This window comes from Chamaea fasciata, unplaced genomic scaffold, assembly GCF_029207755.1.
Source record: "Chamaea fasciata isolate MVZ Bird 193981 ecotype frontalis unplaced genomic scaffold, bChaFas1.0.hap1 SCAF_7, whole genome shotgun sequence".
In the NCBI taxonomy this organism is placed as follows: Eukaryota; Metazoa; Chordata; class Aves; order Passeriformes; family Sylviidae; genus Chamaea; species Chamaea fasciata.
This window is the reverse complement of record NW_027094092.1, coordinates 25,770,142-25,792,585: the sequence shown is the minus strand read 5'-3', so window position 1 is coordinate 25,792,585 and position 22,444 is coordinate 25,770,142. Positions and strand designations below refer to the sequence as shown.

Here is a 22,444-nt window from a genome sequence, read left to right as displayed (position 1 = left end):
CAAACTGGTCCTGGACATTTCTGGATTGCATTTATAGACTCAAATCTGGCTGTAGCATCAGTTACTGCACAGGCTCCCTGTAACTCTTCATTGTCAACAGAGTTATTTGTACCACCATCTGCATCTCCAGGAACACGATGAATATGCTGGAAAACACAGATCCCAGCACAGATTATTGGCCTCTATTGGAAAGTCCTTTCCATTGCAAGCCTGACTGGATATACTTCATGCTTATGTTTCTTTCTATTCCAAGAAGTGACTTTAGCCCTTAAAATAAGGAGTAATAGGATGAAGCCCTGCTGAAGGGTTTAATGAGAAATTTCAAAAAATAATGTTGACTGTGTCAACTATTTTTATTAACTATTTCTTGTGAGATCTGATGTTTCTCTTTAAATAAAAATAAACTCTATGACGTTTCTTCTCCATTCAAGAAGCTTACCCTCATGTGTAGTTGTTCTCTTCATTGTATTTTCTTTTATTTTCTTTCTTCAGGTCTGCAAGACTAACTTCTCATTTGTAGAAATGTACTACATAACAAAGAAAAAAATACCACCAAAAAAAGGGAAAAAAACCCCACAACCACAAACAAATACCCCCCCCCCCCCAATACCCACCACCAAAAAAACCCCCAACCACCCCCCCAAAAAAAAATCCCCCCAAAAGAACCCACACGCATTTGCAAGTGTGTTATCTTCCACTTACTGCACATGGAAGCCACAGACAGCTACTCATTAAGGGCATTTTACCTATTTCATTTTAAAAAGCCTCTCTCCTCTGATGCTTCAGAAGAAGGCCGATCTGCAAACCTGTTCCATTAGGACAGCCCTTGTGTTCAACCTCTCTAAAGGAAACAGATACAAAGGATAAACCCAGGCTTGGGGTTGGGGTAAGGAATCTGGAGAATGCTTTTTTCTGTGGGCCTAATCTCTCAGCTCAGAGCTCTTTTTTCTTTCTGTGCCATGAACAAATGTTAACCCCCTTGGCTTCCTGCTCAGGACACATCTCGAAGAAAATAAAGTCCCCTTGGTGCCTTTTCTCCTCTCAGCAAGACAAAATCCCCTCTTATAAGCAAGGTATTTCCTGCATACTGCTAAGACTAAAAGCAAAAATTTCTCAGTTGTCTGAACCAAACCTGGATGTTTGCGCTGCCGAAATTTCTGCCTCAGAGTATTCATGTATCACTTGCTCAGGTCCAATGTCACATGTCACCAACAGCCCACCACATCATTTCTGCTCCCTCTCTCTCCCTGTAACAAACTTGCAAAGGCAGTTTCTAGTTGACCTTGGTTTATTTTAGTTTTACATTTTGTCCCTCACATACAGTTAAGAGTCTTGAACTGTTAGATTTCTACAAAAATATCAATTTTTCAAAAGCAAAAAAGAGGGAAAGATATATTTTAATATATAAAAGGAAAAAAGCTAAATCTGACATTTCATTATATTCTTAAAAACATTCCAGTCTATTTACAGATGTGTAAAAAAACAAAATCTCCAGGTCTCTTGGTCAAGCGAGAACGTGCGCTTTGCAGGGGTTTCCTTGGTTCTCCTGTTTCCAGAATCTTCTCATTAGGTGCCATATTCTATGATTATTGCCTCAAATGACAGCATATGTAATTTTTAAAATGTTTGGGAGCTTAAGGGAAGAGCAGAGAGTCAGCATTTAAATTCACAGCAAAATATTGTGCTACAGACACCAGACAGTGAAACGAGCAAAACCCAAGAGCATTTCAAACATGCTTTGTTGGCTGGTAGAACCCATCAAAGTTCTTTCTTGGAACTGCACCAAATGCCACCTTTTACAGCCAGATTGGGGGGCTGTCCTTAGTTAATTCATTAATAACAATTAGGGACCAAAAGGTTTTGCTGTCATCTTGACATCTTTACTGCAGTAACATTTTTTTACTGCCCAGTGCCAAACAGTAAATTCACATCCAGAAATTTTATGCTACCAGACAATAAACAGAACATCGTCAAAAGTACAGCATTTCTCTTAGATCATGTGTGATCAGTTATCATATTATGGCCTTCTCTGTCCCACAGAGAGTACACAATTCTGTGTGTTAATTAAAATTGGCTGTTTGGAACCATAAAAAAAGCGAGGTGCAGAAATAGGGTTAGTGAATAGAAATTTAAAAGTAATCACAGCACAAGTCTTGTTGCTGTTTCTCACACAGGAGGAATAAAATCTATTGGCAAAACAAACGGCCACAAGTTAAAAAAAATAAGCAACTTCAGCCTATTGGAAATGCTCAGAACCAGATTCCCAGGTAAATAAATTTAAGTCCGATGTAGTGCTAGTAAAATAATTTAGTTACTCCAGAGTTCTACTAGTTTAAAATAAGGTTAAAATCCTTAATAATATTAAGCAACATTTATCTTGCTTAATTATAAGCAATTATAAGCTTAATTATCATGCTTAATTATTATTTTATAATTACGTTACAATTTAACATAATTATAAATTAATAAGCAAAGTTTGTCTAAGTACTTACTGGGATTGTAAATCCCCCTTCCTAAGGCAGTAAGTGACAACTTTAAGACTCTGCAGGACTCTCATAATGACCTAAATTCTCTTTTCCAAATCACTAATATGAGACTCGTACGAAATACTAGAATAGTAAATATGCAAAATGCAAAAGAGTGTTGTATGTGTCTACTTGAAAACTCACTGTTTAGAATGGCCAAGTGAAAAATCTCTTTTGAGTAGTCTCTGCAGTACCTTTACACACACTGAGCTTGAAGGGCTTCTCTCCTCTGTGGCATAATATAAATAATAAAAAGATGAGGAAACACCCAATGTATGTATATTCCCTGATGGATCTAACCTAGACATGGATCCAGAAGATGCAGCATACTGAACAGGGTGTCTGGTTGTACAAACACTGCTCCCTCACTGTGGAAGAACATCACACGCCAACAACTGCACAACCTCAGTGTTGGAAAGATGGAATTCCTGGATTACTGCATCACCAAACATGGGGAACTTGAAGGGGGTAATCCCAGCTGCTGCTGCTGCTGGAACAGTTAAGACATGGAATTACATTCCTGAACATAAAACAAAATGCACCATCAAAATTCTGTATAATTTTCAATTTTCACGGCAACATCTTTTACGTTTCCGGAGCAGTTAAGAAGCCCCCCAAGCGCACCGTAACTTATATTTACAAACTTGATAGGAAAAGATTGTGTATACACTCATTAACAAATCATCTCTCCGAGGCTGAAAACTTCATTTGTCAAGAAAACTATGAAAACAGAAATTGTGTACAAAAATATAAATATCTTTACAGTCTGCAGGCCCCTCACAGTTCAACAGCTGAACAGTGAAGAGCATCTACAGGTTATTGAGTAAGCAGTGGCAGAGAAGAATAAAAAATACATCTTGTGATTCAATACTGCCCTATTTCCCTGGTAATGAGCATTTTTGTTGACTTTTTTGCTATACACAGCTTGTGCAAATGCAGTGAGAAACCTCTGAGTACCTTTCCTGAATTTATAAAGAAATGAAAGGTTTGGAAAGCTATACACATATTTTCATATTTACATTCACATGTACACCTCGCTCACTTACGCCAGGCTACAAGACTCCTGAAAGCATTCTGCGTTTTCACAAAGCAATACGTGGTATTAACATTCCCAGCCACCACATACATCTTGAAGAATGACAGAAGGAAAGAAAATAGGACCTGGGAAAACACTCGAGCTACTTCAGCAATGTATTTAAAGATGTAGCAATAGGGTGCCCACATTTTCTTTCAACTCTGCAATTTTTCCTTACAGATGTCCTAAGCATCAAACAGGGAAGTATTTGTGTGGGGGCAGAAGGTGAGAGTGAGGACAGTATTATTGAAGTTAACATACTGCCCTTCTTCTAACTACATTGGGAAATAGATTTTTCTTCCCAAAGCAGTGAGAGTTATAAATGTTTATTAAAATTTTCTGTGCATAAGCTCCTAAAAAGTCTCTGCTAGAGAACTATCTAGCACCAAAGAAAAAGCCTTTTCTCTTCAGCCCTCTGCAGTCTCAGATTTCCCTTCTGCTGCTCTAGGTTATCAACTTTGAGAGTAACTACAACCTGATTTCCACACCTTTACCATATTCTGCAAATATTAAACAAATGTGAACAATACCATTTCTGCATAGATAATTTGCCTGGTTCAAAAACAAATAATCCATATTTTTTTCTCCAACAAGACAGCTGCCTCCCTACAGGGGAGAGAAAAAAAAAATCTTTCAACAGCCTCAGTTTCTCAGTCCCTTGACAAACTATTTCTGTGAAGAACCCAATTTTGGAAGGATACCATGTGCCCAGCAATGGTTATAGATCATCTTTGTTGTCTTGAGAAGGGGAAGGAGAACACCCAGAATGCAACAGTGAGGTAAAAATACATCAACATGCTTACAGTTTCCTAACACTTATTTGACAGTTTGGGGCCTGCCCCTCAGATGAACACAGTGCTGATGCTATACAGAAAACAAGTGTTGCAGACGAAGGAGGCTGCTGAACAATGACACTGGCTCACAGATCTCTGTTCCAGTCTGATAAAAAACATCTGCACTTATTTGCCTGCTGAATTTGAAGGCAAGGTCCCAGTAGTATTTAACTTTGCAACCACAGGTGCTAATGTGGGCATTACTTTGTTATCCTGTCCTTCTTGAAGAGTTGCAGGTAATGAATTTTTTACCCCACTAGGTGCAAGTTTTGCAACTACAGGTGCCAGTAAGGGCATCACTTTATTACTCTGCCCTTCTGAGTCCACTGGCAGACTTGCCACTTTTAAACCAAGTGGTGCCAGCTTGGGCATGGGCCTCCATGATGTGTCAGCATTACTGGCTTCTGGATTAGTCTTCATCTGCAAAACCGGTGGAGTCACGCTAGTGGCATCTGACAAGGTCGTTACTGTTTTGCCATTCCCACCACTGGTCACAGACAGATTGGAAAGTGGATTCTTCATTTCAGTACCTATCACTATCTTTAAAACATCTGCCTCAGATGAAGGCTCCCCAGAGTTCTTGTCCCCATCACTAAGGTCATCATCTTCCAGGTGCAGCAGGAGGGGGCTTAAAGAGCCACCACTTTCTGGAACTTCAGAAAGGTCCTTAAAACTGCTTCCCAAATGGCCAAACTGGAAGGAAGACCCATCTGCAGCAGAGAGATCACTGGCTGTTCCCCTGCAAGCTTCTGCATCTTTATGAGAGAAATCTGAGCTGAGAGCACCAGGCAGCTCTGACATGGCTGAAGCATCATCGTTCAGCTGCTGGTTGAGGAAGGCGATTTCATTGAGCAGCGAAGTGAGGGTTTCATCGGTGTCATCGCTCTCCTCGATGCTGCTCAGTATCTCACTTGTATCCAGGTCTGCTTCCTCCATTGCCGATGCTACTTTCCTCAATTCCATTTCTATCCTGGCATCTTTGATCTGCAGCTTGCGGAATGACAATTCTTTGGATTTTAACCTTTCCCCTCCAGAATCACCATCTTTCCTCCTGGCTTGGCTTCCTACAAACTCACCAATGCAGAGCTTTTTGCTGAAGGATTCTGGAGGTTCCTTTGTACATGATACGTTCCAGAGTTGTGGAAGGGCATCTTTATTTTCAAAGAAAACTTTTGTTGGACCTGTGGTAATTCTTCCATCTCCATCACTGTTACCCAGACATGGTTTGGCTTTTTCTTCTGAAAGCATGTTGTCACTATTCCTAGTTTCAAGGGGTGCTACAGCCAAGGATTGCTCAGCAGCTGGAGTCCCTGCAGCTGCTGTTGCATTCGAGTTTTTGTTTCGGTTCAGGTTCAGATTCGTGCCTGCTTCAGCAGCCAGAGATGTTACGTTAACAATCTTTGGCATCATGAATGAATCTTCACTTTCTGCAAAACCACACAAAGCAGCATCCATCAGCATATGTGTCAACTGCGAGGTAATTCCTAACTAAGTATAATTTGCTCACTTTCAGGTCTTCCTCAAGTAAACTGCAATTTAAACTGCTCGCACAGCTCTGGTCAACTGAAGCTTTAACTCACCAATAGCTTAATTTTCGACTTGTAGAACAAGAGCAAGCTCCAGTGCAACCAACTGCAATGCTTACAGTTCAGACGGTGATGCACAAAGCAAACAAAATGAGAATTTTCCCTCTTACTGATTTTTTATGCTTTGTTTTTATGATCACATAAAACCAGTACGCAGTACTGGTTTTGTGCACTATAGAAACATTCCAGAGACTAAATGATTACTCAGTTTCTGCCTCCAAGCCGTTCCCTGTTAATAGCACTCAAATGTTTCCCAGCCCTAAATCTGAAGTGAACTTTCCTTTTCCATTATGACCAAATGACTACAAGGAAGCAGAAAGTGAGTGGCTTGCTCTTAGCACAACAGATGGCAAGCAGAATCCGGCTGGCAGGAACCACCCCACACCCAGATCCAATATACAGCATGAGGTCCTGAGAAACAGCCCTCCCATGGGCAGCAGAGCTGGAAGGGTATTGGGAAGGGGTTGCACCACAGTAAGAGTCTGGATGTTAAAAGGCAAAGATTTTCAGCAGCCCCACCACCACTCTGAACTGAAGCTTCCCCAGGAGGATGCATTACATCATAGATACATCCCAGTATCCACTGATCCTGACTTTCCTGAGGGCAAGCAGGCTCAGTGAGATGAAGGAAAGTTAAAAAGCTCTAATCTATAATCTCTTAGAGGCCCCTCTAAACTGTCCAAAACATTTAATAGTGTTTTTCTTTGAATACCCAGACAGTAACACCTATCATTACTTCCTAGTGAGAAAACAATTTACCTTCAGTTTCGCAAGGATAATGTTCCCTGCACACAAGCACAAAGACCCATGGAAAACAAAGAGCTAACCTGAATGGGGTGCTGTAGCTGATACAGCTGATGTAGCTGTTGAGGACACTGGATTTCCAGCAACAGTTGACAGTGTAATAGGAATGGTAGAGTTTGTAAGGATTCCTTTTACTTGGACAGGAACTGTTGATCCTGGCAGTTGAATCATCACAGAAGTAATACCTTATCCAAGAAAAGGAAAACAGGGGATGAAGTGGAAACAAAAGCCTTTCAGATACTCAGATACAGTACTTTTCTGGAAAACAGGAGCTGTGCACTTCAAGGCAAGACTTCACATTATTACTAACATTTTAAAGTAGTAAAAACAGAAATGCAGACTGGTTAGGTGATTAGGAATTCTTCCCTATGCTTCCCTAATTTCTGAATAGCAACATTTTAACACATTTTATTTAACCCGTTGACAAACTGACAGTTAAAGTTAATGACATCTAATCTCTCTTATCAGAGTCAAGTTCTACTTCAGTCAAGTTGTGAAAAAAAATCCGAAGCATTAAAGCCAAATTTAGTAACTTCATAAACTGCTCTGCACATCTACGAACCGCATTATACTGATAAACATCATCCCATGTGATCCTACCTGGCTGTGTTGTCATGGTAGCACCAACCCCTCGAGGCTTTAACTCAGCCTGCAACAGCGTGGAAGGAACAGCTGCCACCTGCCCTGGCACCAGGGGGCTCTTCAGCGTAAGCACCTGCCCCTGTGGAGTCATCACTACGCTTGCAGCCGTGAGTGTCAGAGAGGCTGAGGAGTCCTCTACAAGAAAAGGAGTATGTAAAACACTCATTTATTCTGGCACAGCACCCTGCCAGCCAGCATTAGGTTCAGCTCTGGAAAGGGGCCATTCTTTTGTTCCGTCCTACATTTATGATGTGAAGCTCTCCACCAATGTTGAACAACTCTCTTCAAGCTCTCAGCTACAAAAAAACTCTCCAGGGCCTGACAACTCTGCCATCTAATTTAAGAGTAAACTTCCACCATGTTGAGAGCTACCATTTGAGGAGGGAGGTTTTAAAGTGTGTTCTAGCAAGCCCAGCATTCTAGGGGTTGAACTTCAGGTTTAGAGTCAGCAGAAAAACCTTCAACTCTTAGAAATTACTGCTGGATTGCAGTGAAAGTCCCTGAGATCAAAGGACAACGTAGTAAGAATTTACTTCCCATCATTCTGAAACTCTGAAGTCACATTCACCTGAAGGCCTCAGCTGTACTGGTCTTGTCCTTACAGAACCTATGCACAATTCTGTTTCAGGAGTGAGGCTGCCTGCACAAGCCAGCTGGCATTTTGCCCTCTCACAGGGAGCAGCTTCAATGGCTGTCTCCCCTTGATGCAGGACACACACCACTCGTAGCCCACCTGTGGCCCGGACTCCTCTCCTGGCAAGTATCAAGGGCTTGCCCCTTCTGTTTGTCATCGCTATCGGGGCTGGCTCTCTGGGGGCAGCTGAGGATCCTTCTTTCTGGGTGCTAGCAGTGGAGGGTGCAGCTGATTTCTGTGGCTCAGGTTCTTTCTTCTTTTTTTGTGCTTCTATTGCTTTTTGTTTAGCATAAATATATTCCAGCTTCTTCAGGACAACCTCTTCTGTCTTTCCTACAGAAAAATTATCAGAGAGTCAGCCTACCTTCAAACTCTCTTTCCAAAACGAAAATGCTGAAGGCAGAACTAATAATGTGTTAAGCTTACATTATTTAATTACTATAAAACAGATAACCACCATCCCCACAAAGTAAATATCAGAGGGAAGCAATTACCTATTTATTCCAGTATTTTTTTCCCATTCAGAAATATCCACATATTTTGGAATTTATCTGCTACTTAGATAAGCAGAAGTCAGCCTGGACATGCACAGGCTCTTGCTGAATAAGTACTAGTTGAAAACACCTACAGCTATGAAAAAATCCCACGTCTCTTAACGATAAACATACGACTACTGGAAGAAATGCTACCTTTACCTGGAATGAAATTTGTTGGACTAATGGACCCTGTTACTCAAATGGCATTTGAATGTAAACTCACATACAGTTTACCATTGCCATAAAAATTCAAACCTTGGACAAACACATGTATTTTATAAACAATTTGTTTTCTGCATATACACACAGTTCAGTATGATCCAAGTTCATGTAACTATATTAGCTTGTTTTCTGGTTAGCCTTTATGTTCTAACATCACGGTATATCTTTAATTAAGCCTATATTTAACTCTCCTGTGAGAGGGCTTTCTCCTCATCAAATTTAAGGTTTTCACTAGGAATGCAAAAGATCAGCTAAGTACTTTGTGAAGGTATTTGCTTTCATTCCCTGTTTAAAAGGCCTCTCATCCATTTCTAGATTGCTAGACTTCACTACAACACTTTTTATAAAGCAAATACTTTATATATGCATGAACGGATTCATATAAATACAGAAGATTTTAGTATCTTTCATTTCTACTTTACAAACATTGCCCTGTTTATATTCCCAGACTGCAAGAAGATTAGAAAAATATTTTGTTTGTTCACATTCTGACACTGGTTGAAAATGTGTCACAGCTTTCCTACACTTCCAAATGAGACAGAAAGACACAGTAAATACAAGATGAAATGTCTGGATAAGCAGCAGCTTACAATTTACTGCAGTTTTGCTCTGTGTAAAGAGCTGACACCCCCTAGCCTCTAGGAGCACTGGTTCTTGGGAAAGCAGCACAAGGAGTCATTTGCAAAGCCCTGCAAGGAACTGGGGATTTTGGTACTGACCAAAGACAGCTGTATGTAACTGTGAAGGGCTGAGCAGAAAAGGCATTTCAGGAAATGACTACGGACAGAATGAAGTGACAACCATCACCCCACCCTTCCAAAGGAAGTGAAGCCTGTGGCTCCCAGCACAGAGAGTGTTCTACACTTCCTACAGGCATGAAGGTAAAACAAAAATAACATTTTTATCAGCATGATGAGCCTATCACTGAGTCAAAGCTTAGCACGGTTTTGTTTGGCATCATGAGTCTGCATTTTATGTGAACCAATGACACACCTGGATCCACCAATTACTCCACACATTCTCACTCCTAAAAGTCTTTTCTTTCACTATTACAGCTAGTTTGCATCCAAAACCAGTCTCACCTGAAAGTGTGGATACTTTTCGAATTAGACCATCTCGTTTGCGTGTCAGTAACGTCTTCTGTCCAATGAACTTATCTGCCTGATCTGTCAGTCCTTGGATTTCTTCAAAGGCCTAAAATCGTATCAGGGAACTGATTTATAAACCAGTGACACAAAAAATAATAATTTTCCTTCCCAGAAACCTTTACAAAATTTACGTTTAAATTTCTGTAACCCTGAGAAAACAGGACTGAGAGAAAGCATGTGAAGTACCATGAATGCCAGCTTTCCCTAAACGCTGGTTGAAGAGTGATAAACACTTTGTTTGTCCTTCCTCCAAAGGTCAACAATAACTTTCATCTCCCAGTTTTTAGGCACAGCTAATACGCATAATTACCTATCTACCACTCAAGTTTAGTTTCCTGTCATTTACATCTTTACAAATTAAGCTTTTACGTCTGCATAATGCCTAATGGAATGCTATCTTCTCAAACATTAAAAAAGTAAGCCTTCAATGGATTAAAAAATTTTCCTATGTACACAGTCAACCACTAAAGAATTAAGACATAATGTTCCATGATTCACAAAGAATACAAGGGGAGGGCAAATCCAAAAACATAGGCTCTTATCATCAAGACTAAGCTTTTTGGAATACAGACTCTTTCAGGCATTGTTTTGTTCGAGAGAGTCCTGCAGAGATGACACAAGTCCCCTCTACACTGGGACTCAGAGTTCATACTAGCGTAACTACTCTGTCCAGATGAATGATTCTCCTCCTCACTAGCTCCAAAATACCTACCTGCTTCAGAATGTAGCATTTGGAGACCTTGGGAAGGTTCAGCAGCCCCAGAACTTTCTTCAGCTTGTCAAAGAGACCTCTCATTTCGTTCCGTCGTCGACGTTCATTTGCCGTGTGTGTCTGGCGGTAGTGAGCAAAGGCTTCTGCCTGGGACTTCAGCTTTCTTTTCCAGGTCTGATGCTTCTGCGAGGAGTAACCGGATTGACCAGTTTAAGTAAAGAAAGCAGAAAATGTAATGGCAGACAATGTTCAAATGCCTGCAAGATTTCCAGCCTTTCTACAGACACCTGAGGATTCCACGTCATGCTATCCTGCTACTATGTCTTCCTGAAAGTTCAGAATCAGAAGCACATAAGCAAGAAATGAAATGCTGACCCAAGAAGTGACCAACATAATCACATCAATCCTAATGGAAAAGAGCACGAGTCCCTTCAGTTCGTAAGCTTTTATTTTTTGCAACACAAGGCTACTTAGATAAAATCACAGCATTATAACAAAAAAATCACGTATGTTTGAGCCAAGTATTTTTTGCTTGTTTGTCAAGAAAGTCTACTAATAAACGAAATAATTACATCAAATACAGGAGACTTGAATCTTTCCCTCAAGTCAAACTAGCTTGATTTCCATTTTCTTTCATAGGTTCATATGAGTTGCTGCCAAAGAGACATTTTAAGTCAAAATGTTAAAGATGGCATTGATATTTATCACCTCACCGCAGACATCCACCAACAAACAGAATACGGCAAAGAGCCTCTGGTTTTGAATTTGCTTAAGTTTCCAAAAAGACTGCAGACAATAAGCAAAATTATTGATCTCCACAGATTTATTTTTTTTAATGTTATCATTACTGTTCCAGGTTTTGTACAACTATGCTATTTATTTAATGGGGAAGTAATTAATGCAGCTTTTTAGATAATTTTAGGTCTGCTTCAAACCCCAGAGCATCAGCAGAAAGACTCCTCAGATTTAGTGATACTACTTCTGAGCCTGCTGGCCTAGGAGGAATCTGAAGACTTGTCTCCTGAAATCTGGCTCTTAAGAGCCATTTTGCCCTCACAGGCAGACTTGAGCACAGTACAGCTGCAACTGCTCCTGTCTTGGCCATGGGGTTCCTGTCAAGGGTTACCTTACCACGTAAATTCACGGGCAGAGAGGAGGACACATGGAAAAGGTGAGGCAAGAGAGAGTGTTCTAGACCCCATCCCTGTCTCAGGCAAAGACATACATCCCACTCTGCTCTAATAGCTAAGAGACATTCACCAGGTTCCCACCGCGCTCAGAGCCCCACCCCACCACAGCAGGAAGCTCTAGAGCTGACGTCAAGTGTATCACAGACAGTTGTGGACAGAGAAACTGGTTTCAGAGCCACCCGAGAATACAGCACAAGATTCTGAAGCGACTCAGTGCGTTTGGGTTTGAAAGGATGCTGTGATATCTTTAACTTATCTAAACACATATTTAAACTTCAGTTTTCAGAAATCCTTCATCTAGTGCTGTGCCTATATAATTCTACATACTGTCTTCTTCAACACATGAAAATTTTGCTCATTTATTATTTTAAGTGTGCTGTAAAAATTATTCATGCCAAGAACACAAAACCTAAGCAAACACAGTCATAAACAGAAGGCAGATCTTCCTCCCATAGCTAAAGCTGAATCTGAAACCCACTGATGCCAGCACCAGCCCTTCTGCCTTAGGGAGATTTGGACTGAGCAAATCCCCCCCCAGCATATTTCGTTTCTTACATTTAATCACAAGTACCTGCAAGGCAGATAAATCACATTAAGAGCTGCATGTGAGATGAAAGTTTATCTTTAAAATGGAGGTGTGATACTAAAAGGAAAGAGGAGAGCAAACATATACCTTTGAATGTTTTTCTGATAATGTTTCATCCGAAGAATTAGGAGGATGGTATCTGGAAGAAAGGTAGAAAGTTTTTCCCAATGCTACTCATCTCATACACTATATCCTCATTAACTACATTCCAACAGTCTAGAATTCATCATTTTTATGCCTTGAAATTAACTTTTCTTGTGTAACTGCATAAAAGCAGGATACTGTTGAGTTTTCTCAAGGAAGTGAACTCTTATCTCCAACACCATCATCCCAGAAATGACTGACCTGTTCTGAAAGCTGTGAAATTATCTGAGTGCAAAAGATAAACTATTTCACTATATGCTAAAGAGAATAAATTCAGCTTGTGACTGTTAGCTGCATGAAGTATCTTTTTAAATTATGTTTTGGTTCTGTTTTTAATAAAAAAAGATTTAATATAGATGGCAGAGCAATCCCTCCCCCACCAAGAACCACCAATCAAACTCCTCACATTTATTACTATCCTAATATATAACAGCAGCTTCCTCATATGTCAAGAGCTGCAATCAAATGAAGAAAACACACATTTGAAAATTAGTTTTTACAAAACATGACATCTGTTTTTCTCTCTCACTGAAACATCTGCAAAATTTAAAGCAAAGTAACCACTTAAGGATAAAAATTGAGCTGTTATCCCTAAAGGGGAGGAAAAAAGAGGTAACTATCTGGTAGATATAGTACCACCAAACAATTTTTTAAAGTTTAAAAAATAAATCTTCGAACAAAAAGAATTATAGATGCAATGTTCCCCATTCTTTTGTTTAATGCAACTGAGAAACAGCCATGACTATCATTACATTCCTCAAGTGAGCCATGTTTTTAGTTTGCCTTTGCCACTATAAATGTAAGGGCGGCAACAGTAACAAAAAAAGCAACTAAAAAAATTAAGCCAAGCTATCCAACCATGGGACACTATAAGTCAGTAAGAAAATACTGTTTTTGCTGGGGCAATGGTCCCAAAGAGAAATCTTTCATTTACAGGGTCAGGGACTAACCTAATGACTGTTCCTGCCCAGAAGTCCACCAGCAACAATAAACAACGCTTGCAAGATCATATTTAAAGCAAAGACAAAGATCCTACTAATTTTCAGTTTGCAGGAAGGGAGGCTATTCACCCATTAATTTTGTATTGTAAGATACACTCCCATAAACAAATTAATTAGAGGGGAAAAAGAAAAAGGCTATGACACCTTGAAACTACTCTTAGTGCTGCCAGCACCATCCTCACAGACACTGGGAAGCACCAGCGCTGAGGAAGGTATGACAGAAGCCTTGTTTTATCTTGCCATCACATTACACCTGCTGTTCAGTGGGATCACTCGACGCCAGCCCAGCAGTAGGATACACAACTGCGTGCAGAGCTCTCCAGGGGTGCTTACTTCTGGTCGGAGGGTTCGATATGAGCAGCTGTGGCCTTCAGACGGGCAATGTTAATCTTCTCTGAAAGCTCCTCCACGGTCTCAATGTCCACCTGCTCGTCATCCTCTCTGTATTCACACGCATCCTGGAACAGGTGTTGTTTTGGTTTTTTAAAATGAGTATCTACTCAGCAATAGTGCTCAGGCCAAAACAGTTTCACTTCAGTCTCAAATGAGATTACATTACAACATTTAGAACCATCAAGGAATCAACATCTCCAGCTACACTGGCCAATAAACAGTGCTAAGCAGGGGGTTACTTCAACTGTCACCTCCAGGAATTCCTCCCACTAGCAACTCTGTAAAATGCATTTTGGTAAGTGCAGAACCCATCTCTGTCATTTATGCTTTTATTATGGGTGAGAGAAAAGCTTTCACAGGGCAAAGTTTTCCCGCCTCTATTCTCAAGTAAGACTGAACTGCCTTTACAAGCTACTGCTGTAGACTCTTGCTAATTCACTTTTTCTCACAAAATCTGAAATAGTTATCACCATAGTAATGGTCTCTCATCCCAAAGACAGCAAAAGTCGTAACATCATACAGTCAGGATTCTTCGGATCATACAGTAAACTGCTTACATGATGAAGAATAAGATTTTGGCTCTTTCCAAAATGCTGCCAAATTAGAATTTTAAATATTTATTGTATTCTGAAGAGTACTTTTTCTCCCCGCTTGCCTGACCAAGAAACTTGCTACTTTGTGAAGAGGGAAATAAGGAACAACTGCAGTTCTGTAGCAATGACTAGAGTTAAGTATCAACCTTGTGGCCATCTGTAAGTCCAGGTGATACCTCCTCTCCCAAGAAGACATGCCTATTCAACCAATTGTTTTGTATTACAGTTTATAGTGAAGCTTTTCCTACAGTAATCCTTGGTCTGATTATACAATGAAGAACTCTTTCTCCTTAAGCAAGAAAATATAATTACACTTCCTTTCTCTACTCTATTTCACCCAGTTCCCTGAACTACCCTGACTAAACAGAAACTATTCAAACAATGATACTATTTAAATCACAGAACTACTGAACAGATACTGCCAATATGTTGAAAACACTGCATGCACAAGAGGTAGTGGCAACATTGATCTGTCTCTTTGTACAAAGAGTAGTTTACATTCTTGCCTGCTCTCCTGGGTCATTCATAGATCCGTCTTGATGCTGAAAGCCCCTGATAACTTTCTCTGAGCTTTTCCACTTTATACAGTACCATTTCTGTGACCCTTACGTGCAAGAGATGCATACTGGTTTTGTTCAGCAGGGAGGACTACCCTGTCACAACTATATTTGCATCATTACATTGCAGGAAACATGGTCAGGCAGGGTAGCTCAAAAAAGATGCTACAATCCAGAGAGGAAGGGCAAAAGCATCCCAGGAAATTAGCTTACCATAGAAACACTGTTGTCATAGTTTTCCAGTGCTGGTAAGTTGTACTGGGCTAATCAAAGTGTTGATAGCAATTATCCAAGCTAGAGCTGCCCTAGAATTGAAATGTTCTGCATGCTATGATATTAGAAAAATGGTATTCACAGCCCAGTACGTAGCATCTTTTTCATCTAAGACAGACAAAAAAACCCCCAGAAGTAAAAAACTGCTGCTCACCAAGAACTTACCATCTTTAAGTTTACACATTCTGAATGCGGACATATGAAAAACAGAAGTAATTAATTTTTTCATTCTTACTCTAGCAACAAAGGGGAAAATGCTTTTGGTTGGTAAATCTTTCCTCTCTACTCCCGAATTCCTAGCAACAGGGAAAATATCACAATCACGAAGACCACCAGAATTAAGTAGTTCTGATATTAACAGCTATTCCTGTAGAAGTACTCCCAACCTGCCATAGGCTCAACTTTATCCATAGCTCAGCATGATTCTTGAAGATGCTTATGGAAGCCCTACCTTCCTAGCATCAGTCAATCCATACTACTTTCAGCCTTCCCAAACTGCTTCCTGTAGTTACGTAAATTCTGAAAGCCTTTGAGTAAGGGTAAAATACCTTATGGAATGAAGACACTAGAGGAGCAATACCACCCTACAACAGATTTCTGAAGTTGTTACAGAAATGACAGCACTTCTCCCTCTCTGCATTTCAATGCCTGTTTCTAAGGCCTCTCCTCTGATTTTTCTGTCTGTTCCTGGCAGCCTAAACACCTATTGCTGATACCTAAAGAGCAAATTGCCTGATGGCAGAGGATCCTCAGTAACAGGGCTGAGGAAGGAGGTTGGATGACGGTGGATGATGTCACAACACATTACCCAAGTAAATGTGTAATTTCTGGAGCTGCCTTCTATGCTAAAATGTCTGCAGGTTACACACATGGTCTGAACTAAAAGCAAGAGGTTGCTAAAACTCATATTGTCCAAACAATGTATCACTTCACTTTTTATTAAACTTACCATTTTATAATAATTGATAACAGTCCTTTTAATTGCAGTGTTTGGCTCAGAAAAAGAATGACTGAAAAATACTTTTAAACAACACTTACAATACAGTATCTTGCCCGATGCAGAACCTGTGTTTAGATTAGTAAGCTGAACCATGGGACTCTTACCTGTAGCATTACAATACCAGAACAACCAACCCCAGGTATGGTTTTGGCTTACGCCAACAAGAACTCGTGAACAATTAGGAGCCACAGTCTGTGACTTAGCCCAGGCCAAGCAGTCCTTCCCAGCAGGAACTCTGTGTGCAATCATCATGCCTTAGAAATCAAGAGTTTAACATCACCTCCCAGACCATTGCACTTGAATTTGTTCAGACAGCAGGTTCTAATACTCATTAGTGTGCTTCAATAGATATTCCCAGAAGGTTTTATTGGTATCACCAAACCCCCAATGATCAACCATCCTAAGCCTTTCTTGATGCAACTCAGGGTAGGAAATGCAAAAGCGCAAAGATATCACCTCGAGAAGCTTCTTTCTGTTGAGTAGAGGAGACTAGTAAAGCCTCTAAGTCAAGGACACTTGCCAGAAGGACACAAGGCAAGAAGGTAATCCGAAGGGCATTGATGTGCAAAACAAGGAACAATTAACCAGTGTGGAAAAATGTGCTAAAAATAAACAGTAATAGCCACTACAGGTAGGTAGCAATCATCTTGACTCTCATTAGAGTTATCTGATGTTTTAAATGGCTGCTTGCTGAGCACCCAAAACCAGTTCACATTCTGAATTAGTAGAAAAAGAGCTGTCTTAAGTATTTTCACTATACATGTACTCTTTGCTTCTTTGTTTCCACTACTTTAATGAAGCAGGTAAATATCCTCTACTAGCCTGTTTACATGATCTGACTTCATCCAGTCTGACAATACCAGTGGAGCCTGTCTTGTAAGCACTACGCTGAGACAAGAATACATCCCAGTGAAAAATAACACATTTAAATCCAAACCTGATTTCTCCATTAGCCATTGATGTGCTAACTCAATTTGCTGGCAACAGAGATTAACAAATCCAAATTCCAGACAGGTTTTTACAGTCCCAAGATCTGATTCTTCAGCTTTACTGCTCTAGAACAAGTCTAGCTTATCATACCCGCGCGAGCTTGCAGGGAAGACATACCCTTAGATGGCTTTCCAAACCATGTTAGTCAAAACCTGTGCAATATATTTCTTCCAAACATATTGTAAACATTTCTTATAATCTTAAAAAATACTCTTTTGCTTCATCATCCTTTTGCAGGATAAAAGAAAATACACTTTTCAAACATCAACCTTGGTAACAGAATACTCTGTGATCTAGACACTACTGTTGGTTTACCAACAAATTCCTAAGACTACCAAGTCTGGAAAGTTTATCTGGCATCAGGAACAGATTAACTAACAGTGGTTCTCAAAACTTGATGATAACTCTGCTCAAGTTATTGAAGGATAGAGGATGTATGAAACCACAACCACCCAAATGAAGACATGACAGCAACAATTCAGTTTTCAACTTAAAAGAACTTCCAAAACTAAGATCTGTGTTTAGTTTTCTCACCTTCATCAAGCTGAGATACTATCACCTTGTCTGAGAACAGCAAACTGGAATATGAACTGATTAGTCTATTTTTCTGGAAGTTGAAGAGATTCTCTAAAAGCCAGAGTTGTTCACTTGGGTATCATGGAATAACAGAATATCCCAAGTTAGAAATTGTTGGAACCATCACTTGGCCCTGCACAGCACCATCACCAAGAATCACACCATGTGCCTGAGAGCATTGTCCAAACTCTTCTTGAACTCTGTCAGGCTTGCTGCTGTGATCACTTACTTCCCTGGGACCATGTTCCAGTGTCCAGTGACTCTCTGGAGTAAGAACCTTTCCCTAACATGCAATCTAAACCCCCCTGACTCAAGTTCATTCCATTCCCTTGGGTTCTGCCACTGATTACCAGAGAGACCAGTGCCTCCCCCTCCTTTTCCTCTCATAAGGAAGTTGCAGACTGCAATGAGGTCTCACCCCCTCAGTCTCCTTCAGGCTAAACAAACCAATTAACCTCAGCTGCAAATTATACAGCTTCTCTTCACTCCCATAAGGCCCTTTGAGACCCCCACAGCCCTCCTTTGGATGCCCTGTAATAGTTTCATGTTTTTCTTATACTGCGGCTCCCAAAACACCCCCAGGGCTCGAGGTGAGGCTGCCCCCATGCAGAGCAGAGCAGAGCAGGACAACCCCCTCCCTTGCCCGGCTGGCCACGCTGTCCCTGACGCACCCCTGGACATGGCTGGCCCTCCCAGCTGACAGGGCTGCTGGCTCATGTTCAACTTGCCACAGACCAGGACCCCCAGGTCCCTTTCCACTGCACTGCTCTGCAGCCTCTCATCTCCCAGGCTGTTTGTATACCCAGGGCTGCTCTGTCCCAGCTGCAGAAACCAGCACTTTCCCTTGTTTAACTTCATACAGTTGGTCACTCTGCAAGGCTTCTCGACCTCTGAGAGTCAATAGCTCCTCCCAACTAAGCATCTCTGGCAAGCTTATATAGTATCCCTTCCAGTCTTGCCTCCAAGTCATTTATGAAGATGCTGAAAAGCACAGGGCCAAGGATGGAGTCCTGCAGAACCCCACTAGTGACCGTTCACCAGTCTGATGTCACCTCACTCACTACCACCCGTCAAGACTGACCCATGAGCCAGTTGCTCATCCATCACATGATGTGTTTATCCTGCTGAGTGCTGGACGTTCTGTCCAGAAGGATCCAGTGAGAGAAAGTTTCAAATGCTTTCCTGAAATCCAGAAGGATTAAATCAACTGGCTATCACTGTTCAGCTAGGTGGTAACCTCAGGGACCTTCCTCACTAGTTCCTCAAGCAGCCTGAGGTCTGCTCTCCTCATACGCAGGGTTGAAGTCTTGCTGGCACTTTTCCTTCTGTCACCAGAGATTTGAACTTTGTTGTTTCATGGCTGCTGTGGCCAAGACAGCAGTCAGTTGCCATTTCACTCACAGGCCCCTTTGTGTTACTGAGCAGCAGTTCAAGGAGAGCATCTTTCCTAGCTGGCTCCTGTAGTACCTGGACCAAGAAGTTACTGCCCAGGAATTCAAAGAATCCTCTAGACATGTTTGTACCAAAGAACTCTAGTCTGATTTTCAACTGCAAGAGGACTACATTAATACAAAAAGTTCTAAAAGAATTCTACCTGGAAGACATAAACATTACCTCTGCTATTTTTAATGTGTCTGCCCTTCAACTCTTCTTCAATTTAACCACTCTCTTTCCACTTGTATCTCATCCCAAGAAAAGACTACCTTAATTCATTTGTCCATTTGACTGATTCATGAAACAAGAGCTTCATAATTTTAAATAAAAATGCGCTGTTTCTTAAATAATGTAGTGATATGTAAGAAGTAAAGGAATTACACACTGGATTACTTTATTTTCTGTGTTAAATTTGACGGGAATTTTATGAGCATTAAAATCTAAATGTATCTTAACTACCCTAACCACAATGTTTTATCCTTATTCTGTGCCTTTTGGAGCAATTTATTTTCTATCAAACAAGGAATGACAGCTCTCACATACTATTTAAATGTATTATTAACTTAAAAAAGGCATTTAAAGATGGATTCAAACATTCCTTCCAGAAATAAATGTTAACTAAGGCTACAAAAACTAAATAGAAGAAAACATCTTAAAATAACAGAAATACTAGACTGTTTACTGCATTTTTGGATCATTAAGTCACATTACAAGTAACCAAAGTACTTGAGTAAATACTGGAGGAAGACAACCTGCAACGGTTCTATTATAGATTGTTCAATATAACTCCGGTTATCTGAAAAACAGGCAATTTCTACAAGGCCACTACACTGCTACCTAAAAAAAAAAAAGCATGCAACTAAGAAATAAGAGACATTTCCACTTGGAATCCAATTTACATTCCTAAAGAAACTGAAGTCCAAAACACAAACATCATACTCTTTCAAATCCATGGGTTGTGACATGTTAGTTGGTCAATTAAAAAAAAAAAAAACCCTTCATAAATAGTTAAATGCTTACCACTCTTTCCACATCTACTTCCTCTTCACTTGGGAAGTCAGAAGCACCATCCAGCATCTCATCAGCAGAATCATCAGTTTTTTCATCCTCTTCTTCCTCCTCCTCATCTTCCTCTTCATCCTCTTCCAAATCATCGGCAGTTATATCAATAGTAGGCATGCAACCTTTTTTTTGTACCCTCTGTTCTGGTGCTGCCAGGAAGTCACTTTTCTCTGATGTATCAGCTTTGTTATCCACTTCGCTTCTGTTTTCTAAAGGGGGTACAATGCTGGATATTTTGCTCCAAGAACTGTTAACATGTGTTAGAATATCATGGCCCGTTTTCATTTCTTCCAGAGAAACACAAGCACCTTGTTCTTGGCTGTTACTGCCTTCCTGCCTAGCTGTGTTTCCTTTACCTTCCTCCGTATCGACTGTATGCTCTTCTCCTGAAGCATTATCCTCGCTTTTTGCAGAAGCGATTTCAGACCTACTTCTTGTTTTTTCCCCTATGTTTTCCACTTCTATAGAGCCCTTGTACGCCTTCCTTTCCATATCTAGCTGTGCAGCATCACCCTGGAGTTCTTGTTTGTTCTCAAACAGTTCAGTCTCTCTTTGTTCCTCCTTGATCTTCAGCTGTATATTTTGCTCTTGTTGACTACACAACTGCCCAGAACTTGCTCTGTTGTCCTCTTCCATCTGGGTGTGTGCATCTTCTTCCTCCTCTTTTACTGGTTTCATCTCCTGTTCAGCAGGTGTTTGTTCCTGCCCATGATTTTTCAACTGTGCAGTCTCCCAATTCTCATGACTCTGGGAATGTGCATTATCCAGAGGAGCAACTGAAGACTCATCTAATGACCCACAAACAGTTACAGAGTTAGCTGAAACTGCCTCCACAACAGTTTCAGAACTGACAGAATCCTCTTTCTCTTCAGAAGCCTCTTTTTCTTCCTCATCATTTGGCTTCTCACTGATGTACGAATGGTCAGATGACACGACATCTGCAGAAACATCATGCTGAGAAGAAAAGCTGTCATCACAGGAACTCTCTAGCACCTTTGTGTGCTTCTCCACTATCTCTAATGAAGTGGAATTTCCATCACTGATAGGTGTGACTATGCCAGATGCTGACTCTTCAACAGCATTTGACTGGTTAATCGACAACTCGTTTTCTTCTTGTTTCCCATCTAGCAGTGTGACATCAGACTCTGTAACTTCCGTGTCACCTGAGCATGGAGCCTTCCCGTTCTCCTTCTGCTGAGCAGCACCTGAGTCCTCTTTCTTGCATATTTTCCTGTAATCCTTCTTCATCTGAAGAGATGCAAAATGGTGAAGAATAGAGTTTGGCACAGTCTTCTGTCCTGGGAGCTGAAGTAAAGCAAAGCTTCCCGACTGCAAAGGTATGAGATTAGTGGTGGTGGCTGGCAGGCCACCCGAGCTGCAGTTTACTTTAGATTCAGAGGCTGTTTGGTTCGTGACATTGCTGGTGGCAGAGGAAGAGATCCTCAGAGTCAGAGTGCCTGCCTGGGACACAAAACTTGTTACTGAGGGAAGAAGAGAAGATGCTTGTGTGGCTGGGTTGGATGGGGGGGATAACTTGGGTACTGTAGCTGAATTTGCAGCAGGAGAAGTGGAAGATACAGAGGAAGTGGGAGAAACAGGCGACTCAGGAGGCTTGGAAGGTGCAGGCAACCGGATTCCTACAATAGATCCTGTGAGGAAAACCAAACATCACCTGAGACCTTCTCAAAGCAACTTTTTCCTTCCAGTTTTAGAATTGATGCTGTACTAGAAGCAGACACCACTCTCAAGGATCATAACAGAATCAGGTGTCTGACCACAAGTTCTCAGTGAAAAAGCTGGTCCTGCATACAGACACATAAACTTGGTTTTTTTTTAAGTAACACCCCAATAAAACACATGAATTGGTGACTCTAACAGACTTCATGTTAAGTTCCAGCACTAAGCTTTTGGATCAAGGAAAGACATAG

At 40.8% G+C, this 22,444-nt stretch overlaps 1 protein-coding gene across 1 annotated transcript in view; it reads right to left on the bottom strand.

Annotated features, from left to right (window-relative positions):
- Positions 1 to 1,277: 1,277 nt before the first annotated feature.
- Positions 1,278 to 22,444, bottom strand: part of MGA (MAX dimerization protein MGA) — a 59,937-nt gene continuing 38,770 nt past the window's right edge. The window contains exons 17-25 of the mRNA XM_066188083.1: positions 20,475 to 22,165; positions 13,972 to 14,096; positions 12,581 to 12,632; positions 10,718 to 10,900; positions 9,940 to 10,051; positions 8,199 to 8,432; positions 7,424 to 7,600; positions 6,847 to 7,008; positions 1,278 to 5,860 (exon numbers count right to left, since the gene is read on the bottom strand). Of these exons, the coding sequence (XP_066044180.1) occupies positions 4,560 to 5,860; positions 6,847 to 7,008; positions 7,424 to 7,600; positions 8,199 to 8,432; positions 9,940 to 10,051; positions 10,718 to 10,900; positions 12,581 to 12,632; positions 13,972 to 14,096; positions 20,475 to 22,165 (4,037 nt within the window). The 3' untranslated portion in view covers positions 1,278 to 4,559. The remainder of the gene's footprint in view (positions 5,861 to 6,846; positions 7,009 to 7,423; positions 7,601 to 8,198; positions 8,433 to 9,939; positions 10,052 to 10,717; positions 10,901 to 12,580; positions 12,633 to 13,971; positions 14,097 to 20,474; positions 22,166 to 22,444) is intronic.